Source organism: Trematomus bernacchii, unplaced genomic scaffold (genome assembly GCF_902827165.1).
Source record: "Trematomus bernacchii unplaced genomic scaffold, fTreBer1.1, whole genome shotgun sequence".
In the NCBI taxonomy this organism is placed as follows: Eukaryota; Metazoa; Chordata; class Actinopteri; order Perciformes; family Nototheniidae; genus Trematomus; species Trematomus bernacchii.
The window spans coordinates 2623759-2645863 of NW_022988007.1; the positions used below are offsets into that span (position 1 = coordinate 2623759).

The 22105-nt window shown below is 40.3% G+C and overlaps 1 protein-coding gene across 3 annotated transcripts in view; it reads right to left on the reverse strand.

The window, feature by feature from the left end:
- Positions 1 to 7008: 7008 nt before the first annotated feature.
- ntm (neurotrimin) overlaps positions 7009 to 22105 on the reverse strand; it is a 501504-nt gene continuing 486407 nt past the window's right edge. For 2 of the 3 annotated variants that reach the window (XM_034117346.1, XM_034117344.1), the window contains 5 exons: positions 14297 to 14425; positions 13524 to 13644; positions 13042 to 13193; positions 12359 to 12394; positions 7009 to 9507 (listed from right to left, as the gene is read on the reverse strand). In XM_034117346.1, the coding sequence (XP_033973237.1) occupies positions 9407 to 9507; positions 12359 to 12394; positions 13042 to 13193; positions 13524 to 13644; positions 14297 to 14425 (539 nt within the window). In that variant the 3' untranslated portion in view covers positions 7009 to 9406. The remainder of the gene's footprint in view (positions 9508 to 12358; positions 12395 to 13041; positions 13194 to 13523; positions 13645 to 14296; positions 14426 to 22105) is intronic. The other variant, XM_034117345.1, reaches the window with a different exon arrangement.

A 22105-nucleotide genomic window follows, 5' to 3' on the forward strand; every position in this document is an offset into this window, starting at 1 on the left:
GAAATCTCCAACGAGGCGTTTTGGGGCAGCATAGACTGTGTTAGAGTTTTACTCCCTACAGGGTGTACTTTGAGGGGTTTTGACTCTGCAGACCGTTAACATGCATAAAAACCTTCATAACACACAAGGGGACGGGTAATAACCGGAAAAGCATGACATGGGCCCTTTAACTTCCACATTATTTTCCTTTCTCTGATGCTCTCTCTTTCTCAAACACACTGACAAGCACACTGCTGAGCTCAGTACATGTCTGTCCTTGCCTTGCCTGCCTCCCCTTAAGCTTTAAATAGCTATAAGTATAGATTTCTGAATTTCTTACTGTCTATGTCCTAAGGAGAATGAAAATTGAAACGAGTGGATTAAAAAGAGTTCATGCGTTCATTGAGTTCATGAGTTCAATTGATTGCTCACTCCCTGTTATGGTATTGCTTCCCTACAAGAGTGCGATCAAACAAAGGTTCCAAGCTCTTAGAGTCATACAGAAGTACATGTGCTGTTCATAAATGAGGTGTTCATATAGAAATGCTAAATTCATGCAAAAATGAAAATGTTCTTGGTTTTGGCTGGATTAGATTATATGCATGATCAATATAATGTGATAACTAAAAACACTAAATGTCAAAACTAAAATATCACTAATATTTTTAATTATATTTTACTCAATTTTTTATTATTATAACTTTAATTGAACCACCACTTGTATGAGGTTGATTAAAAATGAAAATAAAAATAAGTGACTTTTAACAAAATAATGAAAATAGCTTCAGACAAAATTCCCACTAGTGCTCACTGGTAATTAGAAAACTTTTACACGCAAATGTGATCATGCTTGCAAAACATTGGCATGTTAGCAACATTGTAAGCATGTTAGCATGTTGATTTATCAGAGAGGCACTAATAAGGTATAGACTGACGTGTTAGTTCTCTGTAGGTGACAGAGGTGGGACCAAGTCATTGTTTTGCAAGTCCGAGTCAAGTCTCAAGTCTTTGCGCTCAAGTCCGAGTCAAGTCTCAAGTCTTTGCGCTCAAGTCCAAGTCAAGTCTCAAGTCAGGATGGGCAAGTTCAAGTCAAGTCCAAGTCCTAAACTTTGACAAAACGAGTCTTAAACAAGTCCTTATGTGCTTTTCAACAAATGTAATGACATCGATCAACAGAATAATACTTAATAATCAAACTGCTCTTTATTAGTCACATTAATAATTTAATAATCCATTTTCTCTCTGCTGGTAAAGTAACGTGTTTTTTTCTATTTTAAGAGGGATCAGTAAGGTAAGGCTACCGTGACGGTTTGATTCAGAAGGAGTTTAATGTATAAGATCCCTGATGTTGAGGTGACCAGAATGTTTATTTCCACTGTGTACAACATGTTATAAGGGACCCACTTCTATCTTTATGCAAGGGATAATGTGCAGCGAGGCGTCTCTATGGGGAAAAGAACACCTGAATCTAGATCCCTCTGCAGGTGGTACTTTCACTATATTTTGATGATAATACTTTTCTACTTTTACTTGTAACATTTTGAATGCAGGACTTTTTATTGTAACCGAGTATTCCTACACTCTGGTACTTTTACTCAAGTACAAGATCTGAACTTCTCCCACCTCTGACAATAAATCCTGAGTGGTTACCAAAACAAAACCCTGCTCTGAAGGTTATTTTCATTTGACAAATCCTGCACTCAGCTTTGCTTTCTCCAATATCATTGAAATGCAGCCAGATGCTGCTTCTTTTTTCGGTTTTCGCTAATTTCTTGACTTCTTCCGACGCGCTTGCATTTAAATCCGTCTCCCCGTCTCCCCGTCGCTCTGTGTAGCTGGCCTGTACCACTACACTTGCTGTCTTTGGAGCGTCTGCCCCCCACCCTTCTTTCACATAATGGTATGATCCTAGTGTGTCCTCGCATATGATTGGCCGCATGGTGGCTCAGCAAAATAAAGACCCGCCCCTGCCTGCATGGATTCACAGCAAGAGTTGCAGCGGCTGAAGATTCTGCTCTCCCCGACGCGAGTCTGCTCTTCTGAACGGCAGCTCGCGATCGGCGTGTTGGAGACCTCTGAATTAAATTATCAAGTCACCTCAAGTCAGAAGGCTCAAGTCCAAGTCAAGTCCCGAGTCATTGGTGTTCAAGTCCAAGTCGAGTCGCAAGTGTTTTGTGATTTTGTCAAGTCGAGTCCAAAGTCATCAAATTGTTGACTCGAGTCTGACTCGAGTCCAAGTCATGTGACTCGAGTCCACACCTCTGGTAGGTGATGTCAGGAACATTTCCGTCCCTGGAGTCCACCTGGAGAAACACTCAGATGAACAGGGGCAGTACTCAGAAATATTCTGAGAACATGCTCAGAGAGCTGCTAACCTAGCCTAAAATAATCTGGCATCTAGCATCGTCCCCTCACTCAAGAACCCGAGATACTTGATCTCCTTCACATGGGGTTAGGACTCATTCCCTAATGAGAGTGAATATCCTTTATATAATGAACATCTTGGAATTAATGTAAGCCATATTAAGATTAGCCTGAAATGCTTGAACACTTGGGCCTGCTTGTGAAGTAGCCAATCAACATGCAGATAAACACCAGCAAATCAGATAAACTGCTGCCAGATATCTCAGTGCTGTGATTACTTTCACTTCTGGCATTATACGCTTATATAGTGTTGGGTGGGAGCTGTGAGTGCATCTAATGAAATCAACCACAACTGTTTAACAGTAGTCTCTCCCTGTACCATCTTCTGTAGTGTTTCATCAGCAGCTCACTGTCTTTCAGAGGAAATAGTTTTCCTACTTATTTTTGTCTTTTGCCATACTCTCCTCTGTATGAGAAAATCTTACGCCTCATTAAAGTCCTTCTCTAAGACCTTTCTTAGGAGCTACTATTTGTAGTTCTATGAATATTATGGTCCCAGGAGTCTTGCGGTACTTATCTGTTGACAGGTGTTCAAATGATCTAATCTCAACAAATAAACAGGGTCAATGCTCTGTCATATCAGATTATGTATTGTAAACAATGCATTTCAATGTGAAAGCCCCTAACTAGCGGAGACTAGTTTTTGTTTACAATTTCCCAGTTTATTAGGTACAAAGTGTGCAGCATCCAAACGTGTGAACACATTATCGCTTGCTGCAGTACTCAGCAGGTTATGGTGGTTTCAGCCTTTTGCGCTCAGCTGTCTGCCTTCAATGGTATGTTTCATTAAGTTCCAATGACAAAATATGGCATAGAAGAATACAAAATCAACAATGCAGGTAGTTGCATGGCTTCAAATGGCCTAAAATGGTCCATTCTCTGTGATATATTTGAGTTTAAGGGATACTGGCCTTTAACATGAGACAATCTTTTTTCTTTGTAACTCAGCATTCACTCTGCGTAATTGTAATGTTAGAAACAAAAGCACATAAACTGCAAAAGCCTAAGGTACATTTATATTTAAACGTTAACTTTAGCTTGCTAACGACAATAGCATATTTATCAAACTGTAGTTAATGTTAGCAAACTCAGAAGATAAGTTCAGGTTATGTTCTGCTTAATGTGCAAAGAGCATATGTTCTCATAAACTAAACACTTGTCCGGGCTCCGGTGGAGCAGTGGCATCATGGGATTAACACATGCAAACAAAGCACACACATGAGATACTGTCTCCCTTGAAAAAGAGATCGATGATCTCAATGGGACTACCTGGTTAAATAAAGGTTTAAAAAACAAACAAAACAACTGTCATAACATGGACATGCTTTACAGTATTATTGCTCAGTTAATCATTGCTGCAGGTCAAAAGAACACTGACATGATTAAAACCTCCAAATTAATGTAACTATATATTGACTATCTTTAGGGCGATTAAATAAGAATAGTTAACTGCTTTTGTATTCAGTTGCAGTGGAGAAACACATTCAGAGAGTTAAGGCAGACCTCCCGCTGCGGTCGTACATAATGAATGTACCGGAAGCCTTAAAATACACTGTGTTCAGTCTCAAAGACACACTGGTGTCATTTAGAGAGGTGCAGTTAGCAGCTGTTGGTGATGTAGCAGACAGACCACAATGAGCTCACTCCAAGGTCACAACTTCTGAGGGAATCAAAAAAATCAATATCTGGTTGCTGGATATGTGCCACTGCTTGCAACTCTGTAAACGTGAACCTCAAAAAGGTCTGTTGGCATTGCAGTAGAGTAACATATATAATTTGTATACATCTATATTCACCATGAAAAAAAACTAAAAACACCCATTTACGCAAAACACAAAATCTTAAGATACAACATTTTATTATTGTCAGTCTTAAATATGAGCACACACTTTTCATCAAGAAAATACATATGAACCAACAATCCTTTACAATGCAGGAAGTCAAAGAGCAAGAGGTCCTCTTCCACTCCGGAACATTACATGTGAGGACAGCCCTGTGAACTTGTAACCAGTCAAAGGGCAGAATTGTATTTTTTTGAATTATTCAGAAGATCATGAGACTACTTCATACGTCTGCTATGATAATCCTCTGACAGCTGAAGCTGAGGTTTGATCCCTCATGTCTCACCAAAGTCCACATCCAAAAACAATCTCTTCTAGACTCCAATGCAAATCACGCAAATGTCACAAAACATCTAAAATGAAAATGACTTATTTTTATCTGGTGAGTGCAGTACAAGCTCAGTTATTTCTCTTGAATGGTATAAAGTATTATTCAGTGTTCTGCTTTTCAAACAATGTTCGTGCTTTGCACATATGGAGACAAAGAAAAAAAAAATACCAACAGCTTTTTTACCCAACTTCCTTGTCTCAATTGGGTTCATGTCCGCTTGCTGAGAGGGAGAGTCCTACAAAACCTTATGCAGACTTCAAACAGACATCATAAATAGGTCATACCACCTTACATTTTTGTGCTACTGCAAAATGATAAGTCTTCATCTTCATGGGACATGATTAAGAGTAGCCTGATGGGATTCAGACAGAAAAAGTGAAAGGTGTGTGTAATCAGGTCTTTTCAGTCCTGTGTCATAGCTAATCTGTAGAGGTGGATCAGAAATATTACTAGGGTTCTTACAAGATCCTCTCTTGAAATGACACTTGCATTCTGTCTTGTATATCCTTTTTTTAAAGTCATGCTTGGTGGAAGTTAGGGGATTTTTCGTCATGCAGAATGCCACTGCAGTATAACTGCCTCTAATTCGCCTGAGAGATGGTAAATGATCCCCACACTAAAGGACTTTATCGTGATGTTCAAGGTAAATGGTCGTTGGATCAGTGATCGCAAATCCACAAGAACACCTTCAAGATATTTTGCAGGCTAAATATATGGACTTGTCAGGGAGTCATTTGGGGTGGCCAATTAGAGCACAAGACATAAGAAAAACCATGGTGGTGAGACCGCCTGTATCATCAGGGAGTGATCTTCTAACCCCGACTCTGTCGCCGGTCAGTCAATCCACGACGACTTTAAGACTTTTGATTACACTAAAGAAAGTTGTAGTTAGCAGAACAGGGATTTGATGACTCTGAGAGTGTGGACTTTACACTGGAGGATGAGCTCAGTTAACAACAGGACCATTTGAAGGCCAACCGAGAGCTTATTAGAGTTTTTGCAACTAAATGAGCCATAACATGACAAATAGCCAAGTTGTGCACACAACATCACACTGTCTGTTCATTAAATGTAATGTGATTGTTTATTTAACTGCTCTTCAAGCCAGCTTGTCTAACCTTGAGGCTACCAGTATAATGCGTAAACAACACTGGCGCTAAGTAAAACAAACGCCTCAGGTCAGAAACAATCCAAATGAAGCCTTTAAAGGAGCCGCCTGCATAGGTTTTCTCCACATGCCTTCTCTTGTTACACGTTTGGAACAGCAGGGATTTGAAAGCAGGCAAATAAAGATGATACTTTTCTGGTAGCAGCACGTGGCTCAGACCAAGGCCAAAACTTTAGGAATATGATCTGACAGGATTTCCAGCAGTGATCTGACAGCTGCTGACTTTCTTCCATCTCCTCTGAAAACGCGAGATATCTCGTCCTCAGATCACAGAGCCTGCTCTCTGCCTCCATGCTGCTTCTTCAGCTCACTGCTTCACAGTGTACAACACTTTATCTGTGACTGTAGATCTCATCAGAGCTAATAAACAATATGCTTGTTCGATATTACGGATTAGCAGGGTTCCTCTTAATGATCGTGTAAAGTCAGAATATTAATGTGCACAGTTTTGGTTTGCAGTCAGTGATGCTCATTACAGCCTCGGCTCTGGATCACTGCCACAGAAACCATATGGCTCTGCTATTATTAGGTGGATTATAAGGTGAAGTCAGCCGTACAGACACCACCTTACTTCTGGTTAGGTGCACATTCATCTCCTCTAGAGAAACATGTTATATTTTGACAGCAGCCCTGATAGTTTGCACAGATCTGCTTATGTTCTAAATGTTTCTCTTACTTCGGTTTGTCCTCAGAAACAGTGTGCTTGACCCAAACATGTTACTGCAATTGAAATGACATGTAAAATATATATCACAAATATTAAGGACAAAGCAATAAGCTGCAAACATTGTGTCTGTGTCATGTCCTCTGTGTACTGCTGTGATACTGCAGGAGAAACAGGCAGTACAGCCTGGGTACAGTGAGTGTGTGTACCAGCCTCACTGTCACACACACACACACACACACACACACACACACACACACACACACACACACACACACACACACCACCATGACCAGATCTCAATAAGGTGAATTGCAGTGTTGTTATTTAACTGCTAAGAGGTAGTTAATAAATTAAAATGACCAGTTTTTAAGACGTATGCTAGGCTGTACTAAAAAATAATGAAAGCCGAAATAAAGATGAGACCAGAATCTGTGGCATGGGTGTGTGATGGAGTAAGAGTCATTGTGTGTGTGTGTGTTTTTGTTTTAAGTTATTAAGCAAATGATTATATTTTCATTTGGCTCCTTATCAACTTTAAACGTGAATTAAAAGTGATGATGCTGTGATTGTGAGTCATGAATTCCATGCAAACTTTTTCTGAAGGCATCCCGACACACACCTCCTTGTGAGGCGGTCTGACGCCACACTGAAAAAACTGAAACGACGACTTTAATTAAATGCATTATGTCAACAAATGACACATAATTGTATTGGGTTGTGTAAAAGCAATACTATTAAGTTTAAATACAAAATGTTAGGTTCAACTTAATAATATTGCTTTCAACTGACCTAATACAGCTATGTGTAATATGTCAATGTTTTCAGTCTTTTCGGTGCAGTTTGTCTTAAATGTGGTTACTATTGGGGAAAATAAACCTGACATCAGCGAGGCCCAGATGGAATAATAAGCATATCATTGTCTTGTGTGTGAAAACAAACGTGATTAACCTGTCGGATTCAGCAGGTGATCACCTTGATCAGATTCAGTAACGACCCTGCTTCATGCCTTTTTCATTTGGATATTGGCTTTGTTTCAAAACAAGCAAACAAACCGTGCCATCCGCAGGAGTCCGTTTAAAGCAAATCAGAGGGGCGCACCGGAGCTGAGGGAATCCAGGGAAAACCGGAGGGAAAGGTAAATGTTTCAATCCCTCTCTCCTCCTTTTGAGTCTGCTCAGTGTCTTGTATTGATAAAAAAAAAGAAATGTGAAAAACTCAGTGAGAGCTGTGGATTCTTAATAAGCGCATCATTTGCCATCGTGTTGGATGTTGTGATAAAGGAATCTTACCAATCATTTACTCCTGCACACGGTTCAATGACATGGAGTGCAGCTCTTACAGAAAGCACAACCACCAATGGCAGCTGCAAGAAACCAGTGGCCTTGCACCAAAATCTTGCTTTGATGTTGTTGTCAGGCTCTTTTCCACTGCTGGGAGGAACATGAGTGCATCTCAATTGTATTGTTAGCAAACAAAAGAGAAGTGGAAAAGATAAATCACTGGCTGTACTTCTTGCTGCTGTGTCGTGAGAGGTTCTTGATTGTTGCATAAAATCCTCATGCTCACAACAAAAACGTTTCCGGAGGTCTGTCCTCTGCCCGCTGCCTGCTGACCCTCCATAATAAAACATTATAATATGAGATATGTTTCTCGTTTGATCACATATCCTCTTTTTTCAGTTACAGTTTTCACTCAGATCAATCTTGGTTATAACAAGTGGCTCACTACAGTGCAGCAGGCCCGCAATTATTTTATTTTTCTTCTTAAAAAGAACTTGAAATGCCAGGTGCAGATGCAAATAAGCTTCAATCAGAAACCACACGCTATAGATTTTGGTTTATATTTATCTATCATTTGAGATTTCCAAAATGACCCCATGTTTAAACTATATTAAAACACAATGTGTTTACCCTCTTGTTTGTGAAAAGACAAATATGGGATACGTGTCTGTGTGTTTTGTTTGATGTTGTGAATATAAAACGTAACTCCTAGGAATTATGGTGCTGTGTGAACCGCTAAAGTCTTTGGGTTATTGGTGTCTAAATACATGCAAAAAGTGTTTTATTTTCTATAACATGATCTCACAGACCCTACATTGCTGGTTTGGATCATAAACAGGAAAACATTTTTAAATAACTGTGTAGTGTGGAAATGACATTATGTTCAAACAAGTAGCAACATCATTAATACATTTGCATCATGTAAATAAGACGTCGACTCCACACAAGTGGAGTGAAATCTTTCTCCATTTTTAACTACATAATTATCACATAATTATTCATCACCATTTGTGTGTACAACTGTACTGGAAAAGAAAAAGAAAACAGACATATAACTAGGATATTTCTCCTAAATAATTACAACTTCATATTTTCCCTTCTCAAAAATATTTAAAACTCAACATCATTGAATTAAATTAAAAGATTAGAATAACACAACTGCAAGTATATCACTATAATGCTGAGAACAAAAACACTTGAAGGTCAAAAACAATTCTGTTTCAACAACCAGACTGAATGTTAATTATTATACATTAAAATATAAGAATAGCAGGCTTTCCGCCTCAGGGTAACCTAGATTCCTTCTGCTTCACTGTCTCAGTTTGACTTTGAGGTATTTAACATTCACCTCTCATTCCTGCTGTAAATGTGCCTTTTCCCGGAGTTAAGATGAATATGCAATGCAGTTGAAATTAAGACAAATCCATTTGAACAAGAAAAAAACACAATTAAAAAATCCCTTTCTTTTCTCCCAGACATATATGTAAAAATAATCCAGAATAATAAAGTTTAGAGGGAACATTTCCAACACGGTTAAATTAAAATCTCAAACATTTGTTACATCCTTGAAAAAAACAGAAACTTTTGTAACTGGGTCAACATTAGCAGGATATTGCATGTGCATCAGTTCATGGTTCCGTTTGAAAAATGAAAGAAAAACACACACACACACACACACACACATAACAAAATACTTGTGTTCAATTCCATTCCTCTTCAAAATCTGAGCAGGAAGGGCAGGAACACCAGGCCCAGCAGGCAGGTGTGTAGGTGGAGTCCTGCCGCACCCCCGCTGCCGTCCTGCACTGCTCTCGGTCCTGACAGGAGAGAGGGACACGAAGTTACATTTCACTGTGGAATTGTCTTTTTCCATTGTGTCATCACTACTGGTCCTTTGTTTTTAAATGAACAGCCAATCAGCTGATGGCAATTCAGGATCCTAAAGAGAATTACTGTGATGGATACAGGGCTGTTTTGTTGTTGGTGAAAACAGAAACTAGTTTACAGTTATTACTGAATGATGATGTGTGTTAAAGAGGACATATTAGGCTCATGTCCTGGTTCATGTGGTGTGTGAGGGGGAGACACAGGGATTTGAGCCTTTGCAGACCATTAACATGCACTCCTAGACACACTACAGGAGAAGGAACACCACATAATGCAGAATAGGGCCTCTTTCATGCTTTCTGGAAAACATTTTAAAATCTTGACTGACAACATATGTAAGTAAATCATGTTTTTTTTCCCTAAAATATCTTAATATGCTCATTGCAATTAAAGCAACTTATGTTGTTGCATTAAATACTGAGAAAGTCAATGGCGTTGACCCAGGAGACGGCTGATCTAACTTCAACATTTAAACCAAACTATCATTTGTGTTTCCTAATCAAAACTACTCGAGGGGCTCTTGATGTCGACCACACTCTCTGGATCAAACATCCAGACGTTTTAATGCCCATATGCGGAACTGCCCCTGACAAAAAAAGGGCTTTTCCTTCACAAGAAGAAACAGTCAACTGAGCAAACTCGTGGAAACATGTATGTGTTCCCACAAAACATAATTAATACAAATAATTACAAATGTTTGGATGAAGAGAGCAGCAGACTAACACTACAGTAATAACACTTTACATTTGTGTTCATTCTGTGTCCCTAACATATGTTATTATCTTGCAATACTTAGCATATGCTGCTAAATCTGCCTGTATCTGATTGTAATTCAGATACAGAAGATATGAGTGAATCAATGTTAGTTTCTAGTCTGATTTATTCTTATTTGTTGACAAGCATCCTGGAGTGAGTATTGTTTTCTCAAGGCTGTGAATGCTCATGTGTCATTCTTTAGATGATAGTCCCAGGTTACAGCAGGACACCAGAGGCAGAAACCACTATTTGTTGTAGAGTAAAAGTAAAAGTGTAAATAAACAGCACATGTGTAAAATAACAAGACAATACCCAGTGAGGCTTCAATTAGTGTAGCAGGAGGCGAGCTCCATGTAGTGTAGCAGGAAGCATCTATTTCAGTGTGACGATCACAATGACGCTGCCTACAGCATCAGATGCACTTTGAAGGAATAACGTTCAACATTCTCAGCTACTCTTTTGTAAAAAGCTTTTCTATCTATTACAAGAACATTGTTAGTTCTGAGAAGTGCCCTAAAAACAAAAGCATTTTGTTAAAATGATGTTATGATTTTCAGGTGTGCAACCGGGACACTTTTAGCTGATTTAATGCTAATGTTTCTTTGGTGTAAATGTTTGGTCTAAATGTAAGGCCTTACTTTCGGTACAAAATAATAAATATTGCATAAATAGTGTAAACTATGTGGAGTGCATAGTGAGACATTAAACTTGTAAGGATATTGTTCAGCATGTTGCCATTAACAATTGAGAATGGCTGCAGAAAGTGTTTTATGAACAAGGAGCCAGAAAAGTGATTCTGTGGAAAACATTTAGTTTCTCATATCTCCTAAAACGGTATCATCTGCTACGATACATCAGGCTACAACCTTGGTACACTAGAAAACACAGAGCAGACACACGTTTGTCCTTAGGTTTCGTAAAAATGCAACCATATTCTTAGAGAAATACTTAAATGTCTGCACCTTAAGTATTCCAGTGTAACACTGTTTGCACAGCTAAGATACAACACAATGGTATGTTGCAAAAACTAAAACACTTAATACTTTGATCAGGCCATTTTCACTGATGAGGGAAGTTCCTTTTAAGTGAATGCATTGTATGAGGATTGAGGACACATTTGAACTACTTTGAAGCTCGTAACACAATGACTTCTCATTTCCCTTGGATTTCCATGAGTTCACAACAGCTTCCTTTGGGGCATCTATCCAATTACCCTGCGACAGTGGATTATCCCTAATCCTGCATATGGCTAATTAGAATAATGGCGTTCACTCGCAGTCAAAATCAAAGCCATTAATACAATTATATTGTGGTAATGGAGTGGGTTTGCTTACAAGATGCTGCAACCACCAGTCACAAGGACTCATTAAAGGACAAGATGTGTGAGGCTTTATCTCTGCTGTTAAAACACACAGGCTCATCCAGCAGTAATCTACTCTGTGATCTCTACTCGGAGATACTGGAAACATTTCAGCTGTCAGTGAGGCAGCTCTCTCTTTAGCTTTCACACTTTTGCGTAGGATGTACAGTTATTATGCAATAACTAGAGGTACAAGCAATCACACAAGCACAAATTATAATGATAAAAGATGACAGATACTTACATTGGGAAAAAGAGCATGCAAAAATCAAAATAAAGCCACGTCACAGTGATGCAGTTAGGGTTGCAAGAGAGAAGATACAAAAACATGGTTAGTGAAACAAGCTGTCATGACCCTTTTCACAAAGATGCTCATGACATGTGTATGGTGCTTTGCTTTGCCAGTCTTCTTCAAAGCTGCTGCCATACAACAGCTTTAACGTGTCAATTCAAGAAGAGAACGAAGCGATATCAAAGAAGGTAGAGTTTGGACAGGATGAAAGAGCCCAGCCGTGATTTGTCTCTTCTTGTCACACTGCTTAGAACTGCAGTGACGCCGCAGCACACGGTCTACTTTGTGAAAATGGTTATTTGTCATGTGCCAGCATGCAGTTAATACTTTCTATCGACAGCAGTTGAAGTGCATGCTGGAGCAGAATACTAACCTTGCAATAGCGTTGAGCTAGTGGGTTCAATTACCACTACACCAGGGAAACAAATGGAACAGAGCAACATATTGGAAACAGCACATCAACAAACCATTGACAACACTTGCATTGTTACATACCAAGTGCTCAAACAGAGAACAGAGCCAACAGACATTCACCAGTTCAGGTGGTGTCAAAAGTCAAATGCTGGAACACTACAGTATTTTAATTTAGTTCACCCTCAATGGAATTAAAGTGATATTAAAACGATGAATTCATTTTCTCTTTCTTAAGTAAGAGCAATAAGTCAGTTTACAGGACTGTAATGCTCATTCTGAACAGGCTGAACATCACAGAAGCATAAACACAACTAACTGTAGGTGTAATAATCAAATCACATGAAAAAGATAGTGACTTCTTATGTTTTAACTTTGTATATTAACTCAGCACAAGCTGTGTTTGCCTGAACATGAATGCACAACTATATCAAGATATTGAGTCATGAAAAGAGATATTTCTATGTTTGAAAAACAGCTATAACTTTCACCAAATGGATAAAGTTTGAATAACACCGATAAAAGTTAGCGAAATTGAGAGTATGTTGCAGAATATTATTATAATTATCATTATTACTTGTATTGCAAAATACACTACAGCTGTTTAGTCATATTGACCTTTCTGTAGTAGATTGTTGTACTCACCATACATAAGGAAGCTTGTGTTTGAGCTCCCAAGTTTGTTGGTGGCGACACAAGTGTAGTTGCCGTAATCTGCATCAGACACGTTAAAAAAAGTCAGCTTGGACAACGATCCAGTGTTCAAGATCTCCATGCCGTCAATGCCAGTGTAGATCCTGAATGTGAAGAAGACGGGGACAAATGCAACATGTCAACTGTGTTTCTTTTGTTTTTTCAAAGTCTCTGCCAGATGACCTATGAAAGCGAGATATTGTCACATATTGAATGTATTATGTCAACAGATTTCACATAACCGTATTAGGTTAGTTGAAAGCAATAATAATATGTTTAAATAAAATATATTAAGTTCAACGTAATAGTATTGCTTTCAACTAACCTCATACAGTTATGTGAAATGTGTTGAGATAATACATTGAATTAAAGTCAACGCTTCATTTTTGTCAGTGCACGATTCTTTGACTGCTTAAAATGTCGGAAATAGTTACCTTCTGTCCTCTTTGTACCACTCAAACTCTGGCTCGGGCACAGCGTCCGCCTCACACTCCAGAACCCCCCGCTGGCCCAGAGTCACCCCCACGTCTCTGCCCTCTGACACAGCTGGAACATCTACAAGCAACAACAACACCCCCCCCCCACCTTATCACCTGAATCTCCACCATTGTGTTTTTTTAACCAATCATCTCAGCAGCAGCTCATTAGCATTTAAAGCTACAGACACAGAATCTTTTGGAATAGGGCTGCAACAGAGGGGATTATGGGATGCTGCAATGATCTGTTTGGTGATTCAGCCAAACACTTCAGAGACAGGTTCTGTACATATCTGAGACCTACAATATATTGTCGAAATAGTTTAATAGGTGACTTTTAAGTTTAAGTAAATGTCCAAAACTAAAACTTTGCTTATTATGAGGGTAACTAAGTACGTTGGTTTCATGTTTCATTAACATCTTGATTTTTGTATTGTTATGTATTACTCTGAAATGGTAGATACTGGTGTGTCGCAACAGCCTCCTGAAATCACCTTTTATTTGTTTCAGTCCAACATCTCAGTTGATGATAGAGAACAGAATGTGTGAAGCTGGGAACTTTAAATATGTGTCACTTGTTCTTGACAAATAGTTACAATTATTATATGACAATGAAATGTGTTGTCATTTTTTCCATCATCTCATGACTCAATGGTAATCGACTTATCATTTCAGCACAGTTCATTGAAAGAGAACATGTTACATTTTCTTCGGTGAAATCACTGACTTACAGTTGACAGTTATGTCCACAGTCTGGACGTCTGTGTCGATATCGTTGACGGCTGTGCATTCATACGTCCCCGCCCTCTGTCTGGAGATGGATGGGATTTCCAGGTAATCATCGTCTGATCCCAGGTCCCCTACAGAAGGTCACACACAAAGCGAAAGAACGTTAGAAATTCCATGTAAATGTGACAAGTCAACAGCTCCATCGTCCTGACTCAAGAAGGTAAATCGCCACACTGCAAAAACAGCCCTTCCAAAAACAAGCAAAAATATTCTTGAATCAGGTCAGATTTTCCTGTATCAAGCAAAACAATCTGCCAATGGGGAGAGCCAAATTTGCTTGGCTAGAATTCTTAAAATTAGAATTAAAATCTAGCTAATGAAAGACCGTAATGGGCCTTGAAACTAGACAAAAATGAAAAATGTAAGTACATGTTGCTTATTACAAGCAATGATTCCTGAATTATTTAAGAAAGAATAACTTAAAATTAGTGTTTTGGTTGAGTTGACTAAGAATGTATTTCTTAAATTAAGATTTATAATTAGCGAAGAAAGCTTACAATAAGAATCATTGGCTTTAATTGACACAATATATTAGTGACTTTGTCTTAAACTTAGAATGTAAATCTTAAATTAAGTAAAAAAATCAGCAAATAAAGCATATAATAAGAATTCAATTCTTTAATTGGCATAATATATTACATGACATGTCACTTGTTAGACGCTTTTATCCAAAGCGACTTACATACTCAATACTGTGAGCAATCCCCACAGGAGCAATTTGGGGTGAAGTGTCTCAGGGACACAACGACATGCTGACTGCAGTGGGGTTTGAACCTGTGCCCCCCTGATCCGAACACCAACACACTAGGCCACTGCGCCACACGCCTCTATATAATTGCATTTGTCTTCAATTAAGACAGCAGAAACATTCTTATATTTAGACTTTTTTTTATTCAAACATGAACACATTTAACAACATTGCGTGGTCATTTTAAACTGTTTAAAATGTTGATCAATGAGTGCCGTGCAATACTTCTACTTGTATTTTTGGTGTGTGTGTGTTGTGTATACCACACCACAGTTGTCACAATGGCAATGTGAAAAGTGAATAGACAGCTCTCGACAATGAATACATATATATGAAATGTAAAATTGGTGTCATTTCTTCAGATTCTTAAATTGAGAAGTTGTTTGATGGTTTATTTCTTAAAATAAGAAAAAAAAAATCTGTTCCATGCCGGGAATTTATGCAAACCAAAGCTGTAACTTGTTACTGGTTAATTCTAGCTCAATATAAGATAGCAATTTTTAATAAGAAAAAGTAAGATATATTTTCTCCAAGTAAGAATACTTTTCTTAAGCAAAACATTCTTAACAAGATCATTTTACCTTTTAGACGAAAAATAAGAATTGTTTCCCAGAAACAAGTTTTTTTTACTTTCTTAAAATTCCTTTTTTGCAGTGCACACTGGTGCAGGAGAAAGGTGAAGATAATTATTACAACTCTAAGTCATCTACCTATTTATTATATTATATTTAGATGTATTAATATATACATTATTACTTCGATCTCTTGGATAGTAAGCCTACATAGAGCTTTTGGAATATTTCCACATGTTAAACAGTTGAAATGTTATGATTCAACAATTCAACAATTGTATTCTTGTGTTCTGTGAATATTTAATATACTATCTTTTCAGTATATGTAACAATTCTTGAACATACCTACATACCTACTTTCTTAGAGTATATTAGTTGAACTTTAACCAATCCCTAATCTATGCTACTGTATATAGCATAGGTTGAGTGATTAGTTAGTAAAACAAGAAATTGGTTTAACATTCAAAATATCGTGTCAATTTATAATGTGATGCAGTGCAGTGCATTAAGAAATGTTCTGGAAAGAAGAGAATCTATGTTGGTGTAAAAACCTAGATGTTGAGGAGCAGGAGCAGCGACAGGTCCTGTTCATTCTCTCACCACCTGATCCACACTCACACAGCTACATGTCTGTTAAAACGTACACGAGTAATGACACGACATGTGCCCCATTCTCTCTCTGATATTGTTTCGTTCAACCCCAGTTCTTGAGCTGACTGACATTTTTCTGAGGATCTTACAACACTTGGTGATTAGTGCTTTGTTCAGCCGCTGCTCATTATCAATTGTCTGTCAGAACATTCATATTCTGCTCCTTTTTGGAGTCTCATATGCCTGCGAGCGCAGCAGGGCGGCTACAAAGATGTGTCAATATGAACGGAGGATAACGCCAGCCCTGCTTCTATTTCCTGTTTCAATTTGACACGCTTGACAGAGGCACTTAATACAGCACTCAACGTAAAGAACAAAAGGCGTAATTGACTTCAAGCCTCCTCCCAAGATGTCCGTAGGTGACGCTAATACATTTCACACGGTTTCACTTTGCTGGGTTTAGGCACTCTGCTGAATTGCACCTGGGAAGGTTGTTATGAGAGAAGTTCTCACTGGCTCAATGATCAGCTGACGAGGAGTATCAGGAGGACTCATGTAGGTTTGAAGGTTCCACTCTGTTCCTTTTTCTGCTTGGCTTTCTCTCTAAAGAGGAACTACATTTCGCCAATAGAGACCACAGTGTCACTTAAATCCACCCTGCCTTCCTCTGAGGAGACGTAATAAGTCAAGCTGCCAGCTGCAGAACATTCTCCACGTCCTCACATCAGGCAGCAGTTTTACAGCAGAGAACTTCACATCAGCATCATGAGCAGCTATCCTTTACACTGACACTTTTCAATAATCAATCTTTCTCTATGTGTCCTAAGACACTTGACAATACCAGCTGTAACAGAGCTATGCAATTCCTCTCACAATCCTACTTTGAATGTTGTCTGATAATAGCGAACGCTTTAAAGCTTTGTTTTAAACAGGGGTGCCCAACCAGTCGATCGCGAGATGTGTCTAAAAATAGAACAACAATATTCTGTTTTATCGTTAATGTCCTATAACATAATCTTCCTGTGCCAGAATAATGCACTTGAATGCATCAAAGCTTTGTGATTGGCCGGCGTGACCCCATGTGTCGGGACGTGGCTGGTGGGCAGTGGGCACTATTTCGCTGACGTTGTCCGTGTAAACAGGAGTGACAGTCCGCACACACACAAGACCGCAATTATGGCAGAAGCAAAAAAGCCCAAAATATATCATTTTCACTCCGAGTGGGAGGATGATTATTTTTGTATCTATTCCAATTCAAAGTCCATCTGTCTCATCTGCAATGCGAGCGTGGCTTTACCGAAGAAGGGCCATTTAGGAGCGGCATTTCAAAACAGTGCACAAACGCTACGAGACGGGATTCCCTCCTAATTCTGCCCTACGCTCCCAAAAGGTGAGGGACCTGAAAGGACAGCTAAATGCACAGCAGTCCATTTTCACCAGGCCCAACAACAAGAGCAAGGCTGCTACCATAGCATCTTATCGTGTCAGTCACGTTCTTGCCAAACACATGAAGTCTTTCAAAGACGGCGAAGTTGTGAAAGAAGCATTCCTGGAGGCTGCCGACGCGCTTTTTGGGGACAGTAGAAATAACAGTAGCATTTCAACAGGTTTTTGATATAATAAAAACTCAAGTTAGATACCGTTATTAATCAGCTGTAAGTTTTAGTTTGTTTGAACTTATTCATTATAATTATTGTACAAAATGGTATAAGAATGCAAACTTAAATTGATTATAGTCTATTATCAATTCAGGTTAAGAAACTAGTGTTGCTTGCATCCTATTTTAAAGGCATTTCTTTTTATACTCTACTAAAATGCAACAAAGGGTTTGATTCTATTAATTTTGTCTTTTTTATTGCACTTTGGCAGCAGATTCCTGTGTAGCTTCAGATCTGAGTTGTCTTATTAGTAAGCCTAATTTATACTTTTGTAGCAACACTATTTTTATATAATGGCAAAGAAAGGGTTCAGAATCTTTTCTTTTTTTCCTGTGTCATATGTGGCAGCACTGTTCAATGTTTCTTGAAAACATTACCCACTGTAGTTTGTGACGTGTGAATAAAGTCCAACTCTGTATCAACAACACTGTTGTGTAACTTCAGTTAAATACTTGTATGATTAGAAAGAGGTAAGATAAAGGATCTGCAGTATTTTATGAAGTATTAATCTTACAAAAGTCAGTTTTATACAAGTAGAAGTGTGTATTTACCTGGTAGTAGGCTGTCAGTAATGGCTACGCCTCTCTATTTGGACTGGTAGATCTCGGCAGACTGGCAACTTTAAAAGTAGCTCTCGGTTCAAAAAAGGTTGGGCAATAAAAGCACCCTATACCTCACAGGAAAGATAGTGCATCTGCTAACAAAATAATGTATTTCTCCTTTATCAATTTGATGTACAGCTTATAGGAAAGCAGCTACATTAGATAGCAAAGGTAAAAACTGTCATATAATACATGATTTTTTTGTTCTCACTTAAGTTGTTAAAGACCCAAACTAAACTGCATCCATCTAATGCGTCCATACGATGGCTCATCGTGTGCCAGCAGATTCAGTTGCCATAGCAATGTTTCGTAACATTTTGACTCACCAGGGATTGGAAAGGATTACATTCTTACAGTTTGCTTCCATCTTTAAAACTAATTATTTGTAAGAAAGTATATTAAAGGTGTTTTTTTAACAAAACATTGCAAATAGATGAATCAGTACTAATAAAACAGATTGTCCTACCATATGTAGTCCTACAGTGGCATTAGAGCCCACTCTGAATATCCAACATTTATTTTGCCATATCGGGTACCTTAATATAACCCATTCCATATATTTGTGAGGTGTTACAATTGTTTGGAGACACACTCCCTAGGTTGTCCTACTGATAGAGTACAGATCAGAAAACACTGGTATGCATTCTAGAAGAACATATAGAAAAAACGGGGGGTTACGTATTGTAACCCTAGTTCTATAAGCACAGGCGGAGCCCTCTACTGGACTCTATGGGTACTACTCTCATCAATGATACGCGAGCGTTCACACACTGAAGTTGTATAAACGTAGCCGGCCAATCCGGGCGAGCCTACCTGAATATGCGCGCAGGCTCACAGCATATAAGGCAGCTACACCTCCTGACTGTCATACACCCTCTTCAGTGAGCGGCATAGGGAAGACAGGGCCCCTAGGTAGAGGGCTCCGCCTGTGCTTATAGAACTAGGGTTACAATACGTAACCCCCCGGTCTATCTCACACAGGCTCCGCCCTCTACTCTACCGTCGAACAAGGCTGTCGACATAGCCACACCACGTGTAGAGTGTGCACAGACCCCATTGGGGAAAGGCTCTCTGCTCTCTGCCTGTGGGCAGGCGGGGAGAGCCCTCCACCCCTGTATGGGGTGGAAGACTAAAGCCGTCTAGCTGTATAACCTTTCAGGGAGAAGAGCTCCAGAGGCTCAATGGCAGTTCTTATTGCGGGGTGGAGACATGCACCACTCGGCTCTGTCTCCTGATCCCCTGCAAAAAACGCTTCATAAGCGGTTGGCTAAAGATTGGTCTGCCGCCAAATCCCTCATGACAGGACGAGATGGCTGCTGCATACACCTTGACAGTGGCATGAGCAAGCCCCTTGTCCACCATTAGCTGTAGATAGGATAGAATAGAGCCCAATGTACCGGACAGAGGCTCTAGACTCCTTTCCTCGCACCAACGTTCAGTCTGCCTGAAGCAGGGACGTCTGTCTGTTCTCTGACAGAGTGGCACGTACCCTGCCCTCCTTCTCGATGGGGCGTACACCTCTCTCTCGATGGGGGCGTACACCTAGCTCTCGATGGGGGCTGCATCGAGCAAAATCCCCAGATACCCCACCTGCTGGTGAGGTATGGGACTGCTCTTCTTCCAATTGACCGCAAACCCCCAACTTGGTTAGATGTAAGATCAATTGGGCTGTGTGAAACATCTGCTCATTCCCTGGACCTGGACATGACTATGAGGTCGTTGAGATAAAATAAAACCCTCATGCCATGGTCGCGAAGCAGCTGAAGCGCTGTGGCCACACATTTGCTGAACGTGCGTGGGGATAGGGAGTAGCCGAACGGTAGTCTGTTGTACTCGTAGGCTATCCCCTGGAAGGCAAAACGCAAATACTTCCTGTTTTGGCTTTCTAGCAACTTCGACATGAAAGTAAACGCTTACTTCAGGTCGATGGTTGTGAACCAATCGCCCGGCTGCACCAGTTCCAGTAACTGCAGGAATCCCAACCACTTCGTCCTGTAACAGGCTGTGGTGGATCCTGCTCTTGCTGCCTGGATAGTCTGAATAACCTTGTCAGACAGTCCACCCCTTCTCAGCCTGTCCCTCTCAGGAGCCTGGAGAGGTTGGCCCAGAGTGGGTAACGCCCCTATTGCACCCGCCTCCTGAGACAGCGCCCCCAGAACTGAGGAACTGTCCAGGGCTGGCCCACCATAATTTGTGTCACTTCTGTGTACCACGGCGCCGAGCGGCGACCTGGGGCTACCAGAATGACCGACAACTGTTCTCGTCTCACCCCCTCCAGGAGTGGGGGAATGAGACGCAGCGGTGGAAAGGCGTAGAGCATGTAAATAGGATAGAATAGAGCCCAATATACCGGACAGAGGCTCTAGACTCTCTTCCTCGCACCAACGTTGGAATCCCAACCACTTCGTTCTGTAACAGGCTGTGGTGGATCCCACTCTTGCTGCCTGGATAGTCTGTAGTCAGAGATGTGCAACTATATTTAACTTTTTGTTTTACATTTGTTTTTTATAAATGATTATGGGAAGTGCCCTTTTTCTCACTTGAGCACCCGCCCCCCAAAATGTCTGTGCACGTCCCTGGTCTGCATGATGGTCAGGGCTGTCACCGTTGCCCCCCGTCACAGTCTGAAAACTGCCTGAAGCATGGACGTCCGTCTGTTCTCTGACAGAGTGGCACGTAGCCTGCCCCCTTTCTCGATGGGGGTGTACACCTCTCCTTCGATGGGGGCGTACACCTCGCTCTCGACGGGGGCGTACACTGAATGTGCGTGGGGACAGGGAGTAGCCAAACGGTAATCTGTTGTACTCGTAGGCCAGGGGTACTCAAACTTTTTAATTAAAGGTCCAGTTGTGAACTTTATACAAGGTCACTGGTCCGGATCAATGCCAGTAAAGTCCCCCCCCCCCCCCCGAACGGAGAAACGAAACTGAAATTAAGAAGCAGTTTCTTGGCGCTCTATGCATGGGGCCCCCTTGAGGGGGTTTCCCGACATGTCCAGTAAATTAAAGGGTGTTTCATGTTGTCGTTGCTGTGGACCTTCTTAATCTACCTTCTTTGGGGGCCCCCTTCTGGTCCAAGCACTTGCCTGCCTTGCCTGCCTTGCCTGTCAGTAAACGGCGCCCCTGTATACACACACACATTCAATACATACATACAGTATGTCAAGGTAAACTTGCGGTCTGCTATGCGTGTCACGCTCGCACACACAAGTAAATATATATGCACGTTCATTCTCACAACACGTCAGACACAAGACGCGCGTACATGATGATGTACATTAATTTATCAGAATCTTTTTTTATAATGGGACACAGGGTTCGGTCCGGATTGATTTGCAGTTCGGTCCAGATCCGGACCTTGGTCCGGAGTTTGAGAAGCCCTGTCGTAGGCTATCCCCTGGAAGGCACAAAGCAAATACTTCCTATGTTTTGGAACAATTTTGACATGAAAGTAAGCGTCCTTCAGGTCGATGGTTGTGAACCAATCGCCCGGCTGCTCCAGTTCCAGTAACTGTTTAACATGTGGAACTTTTTGCAGCCCTGAATGGAGGAGGGACGTTGCAGAACTGGAGTGAGAAACC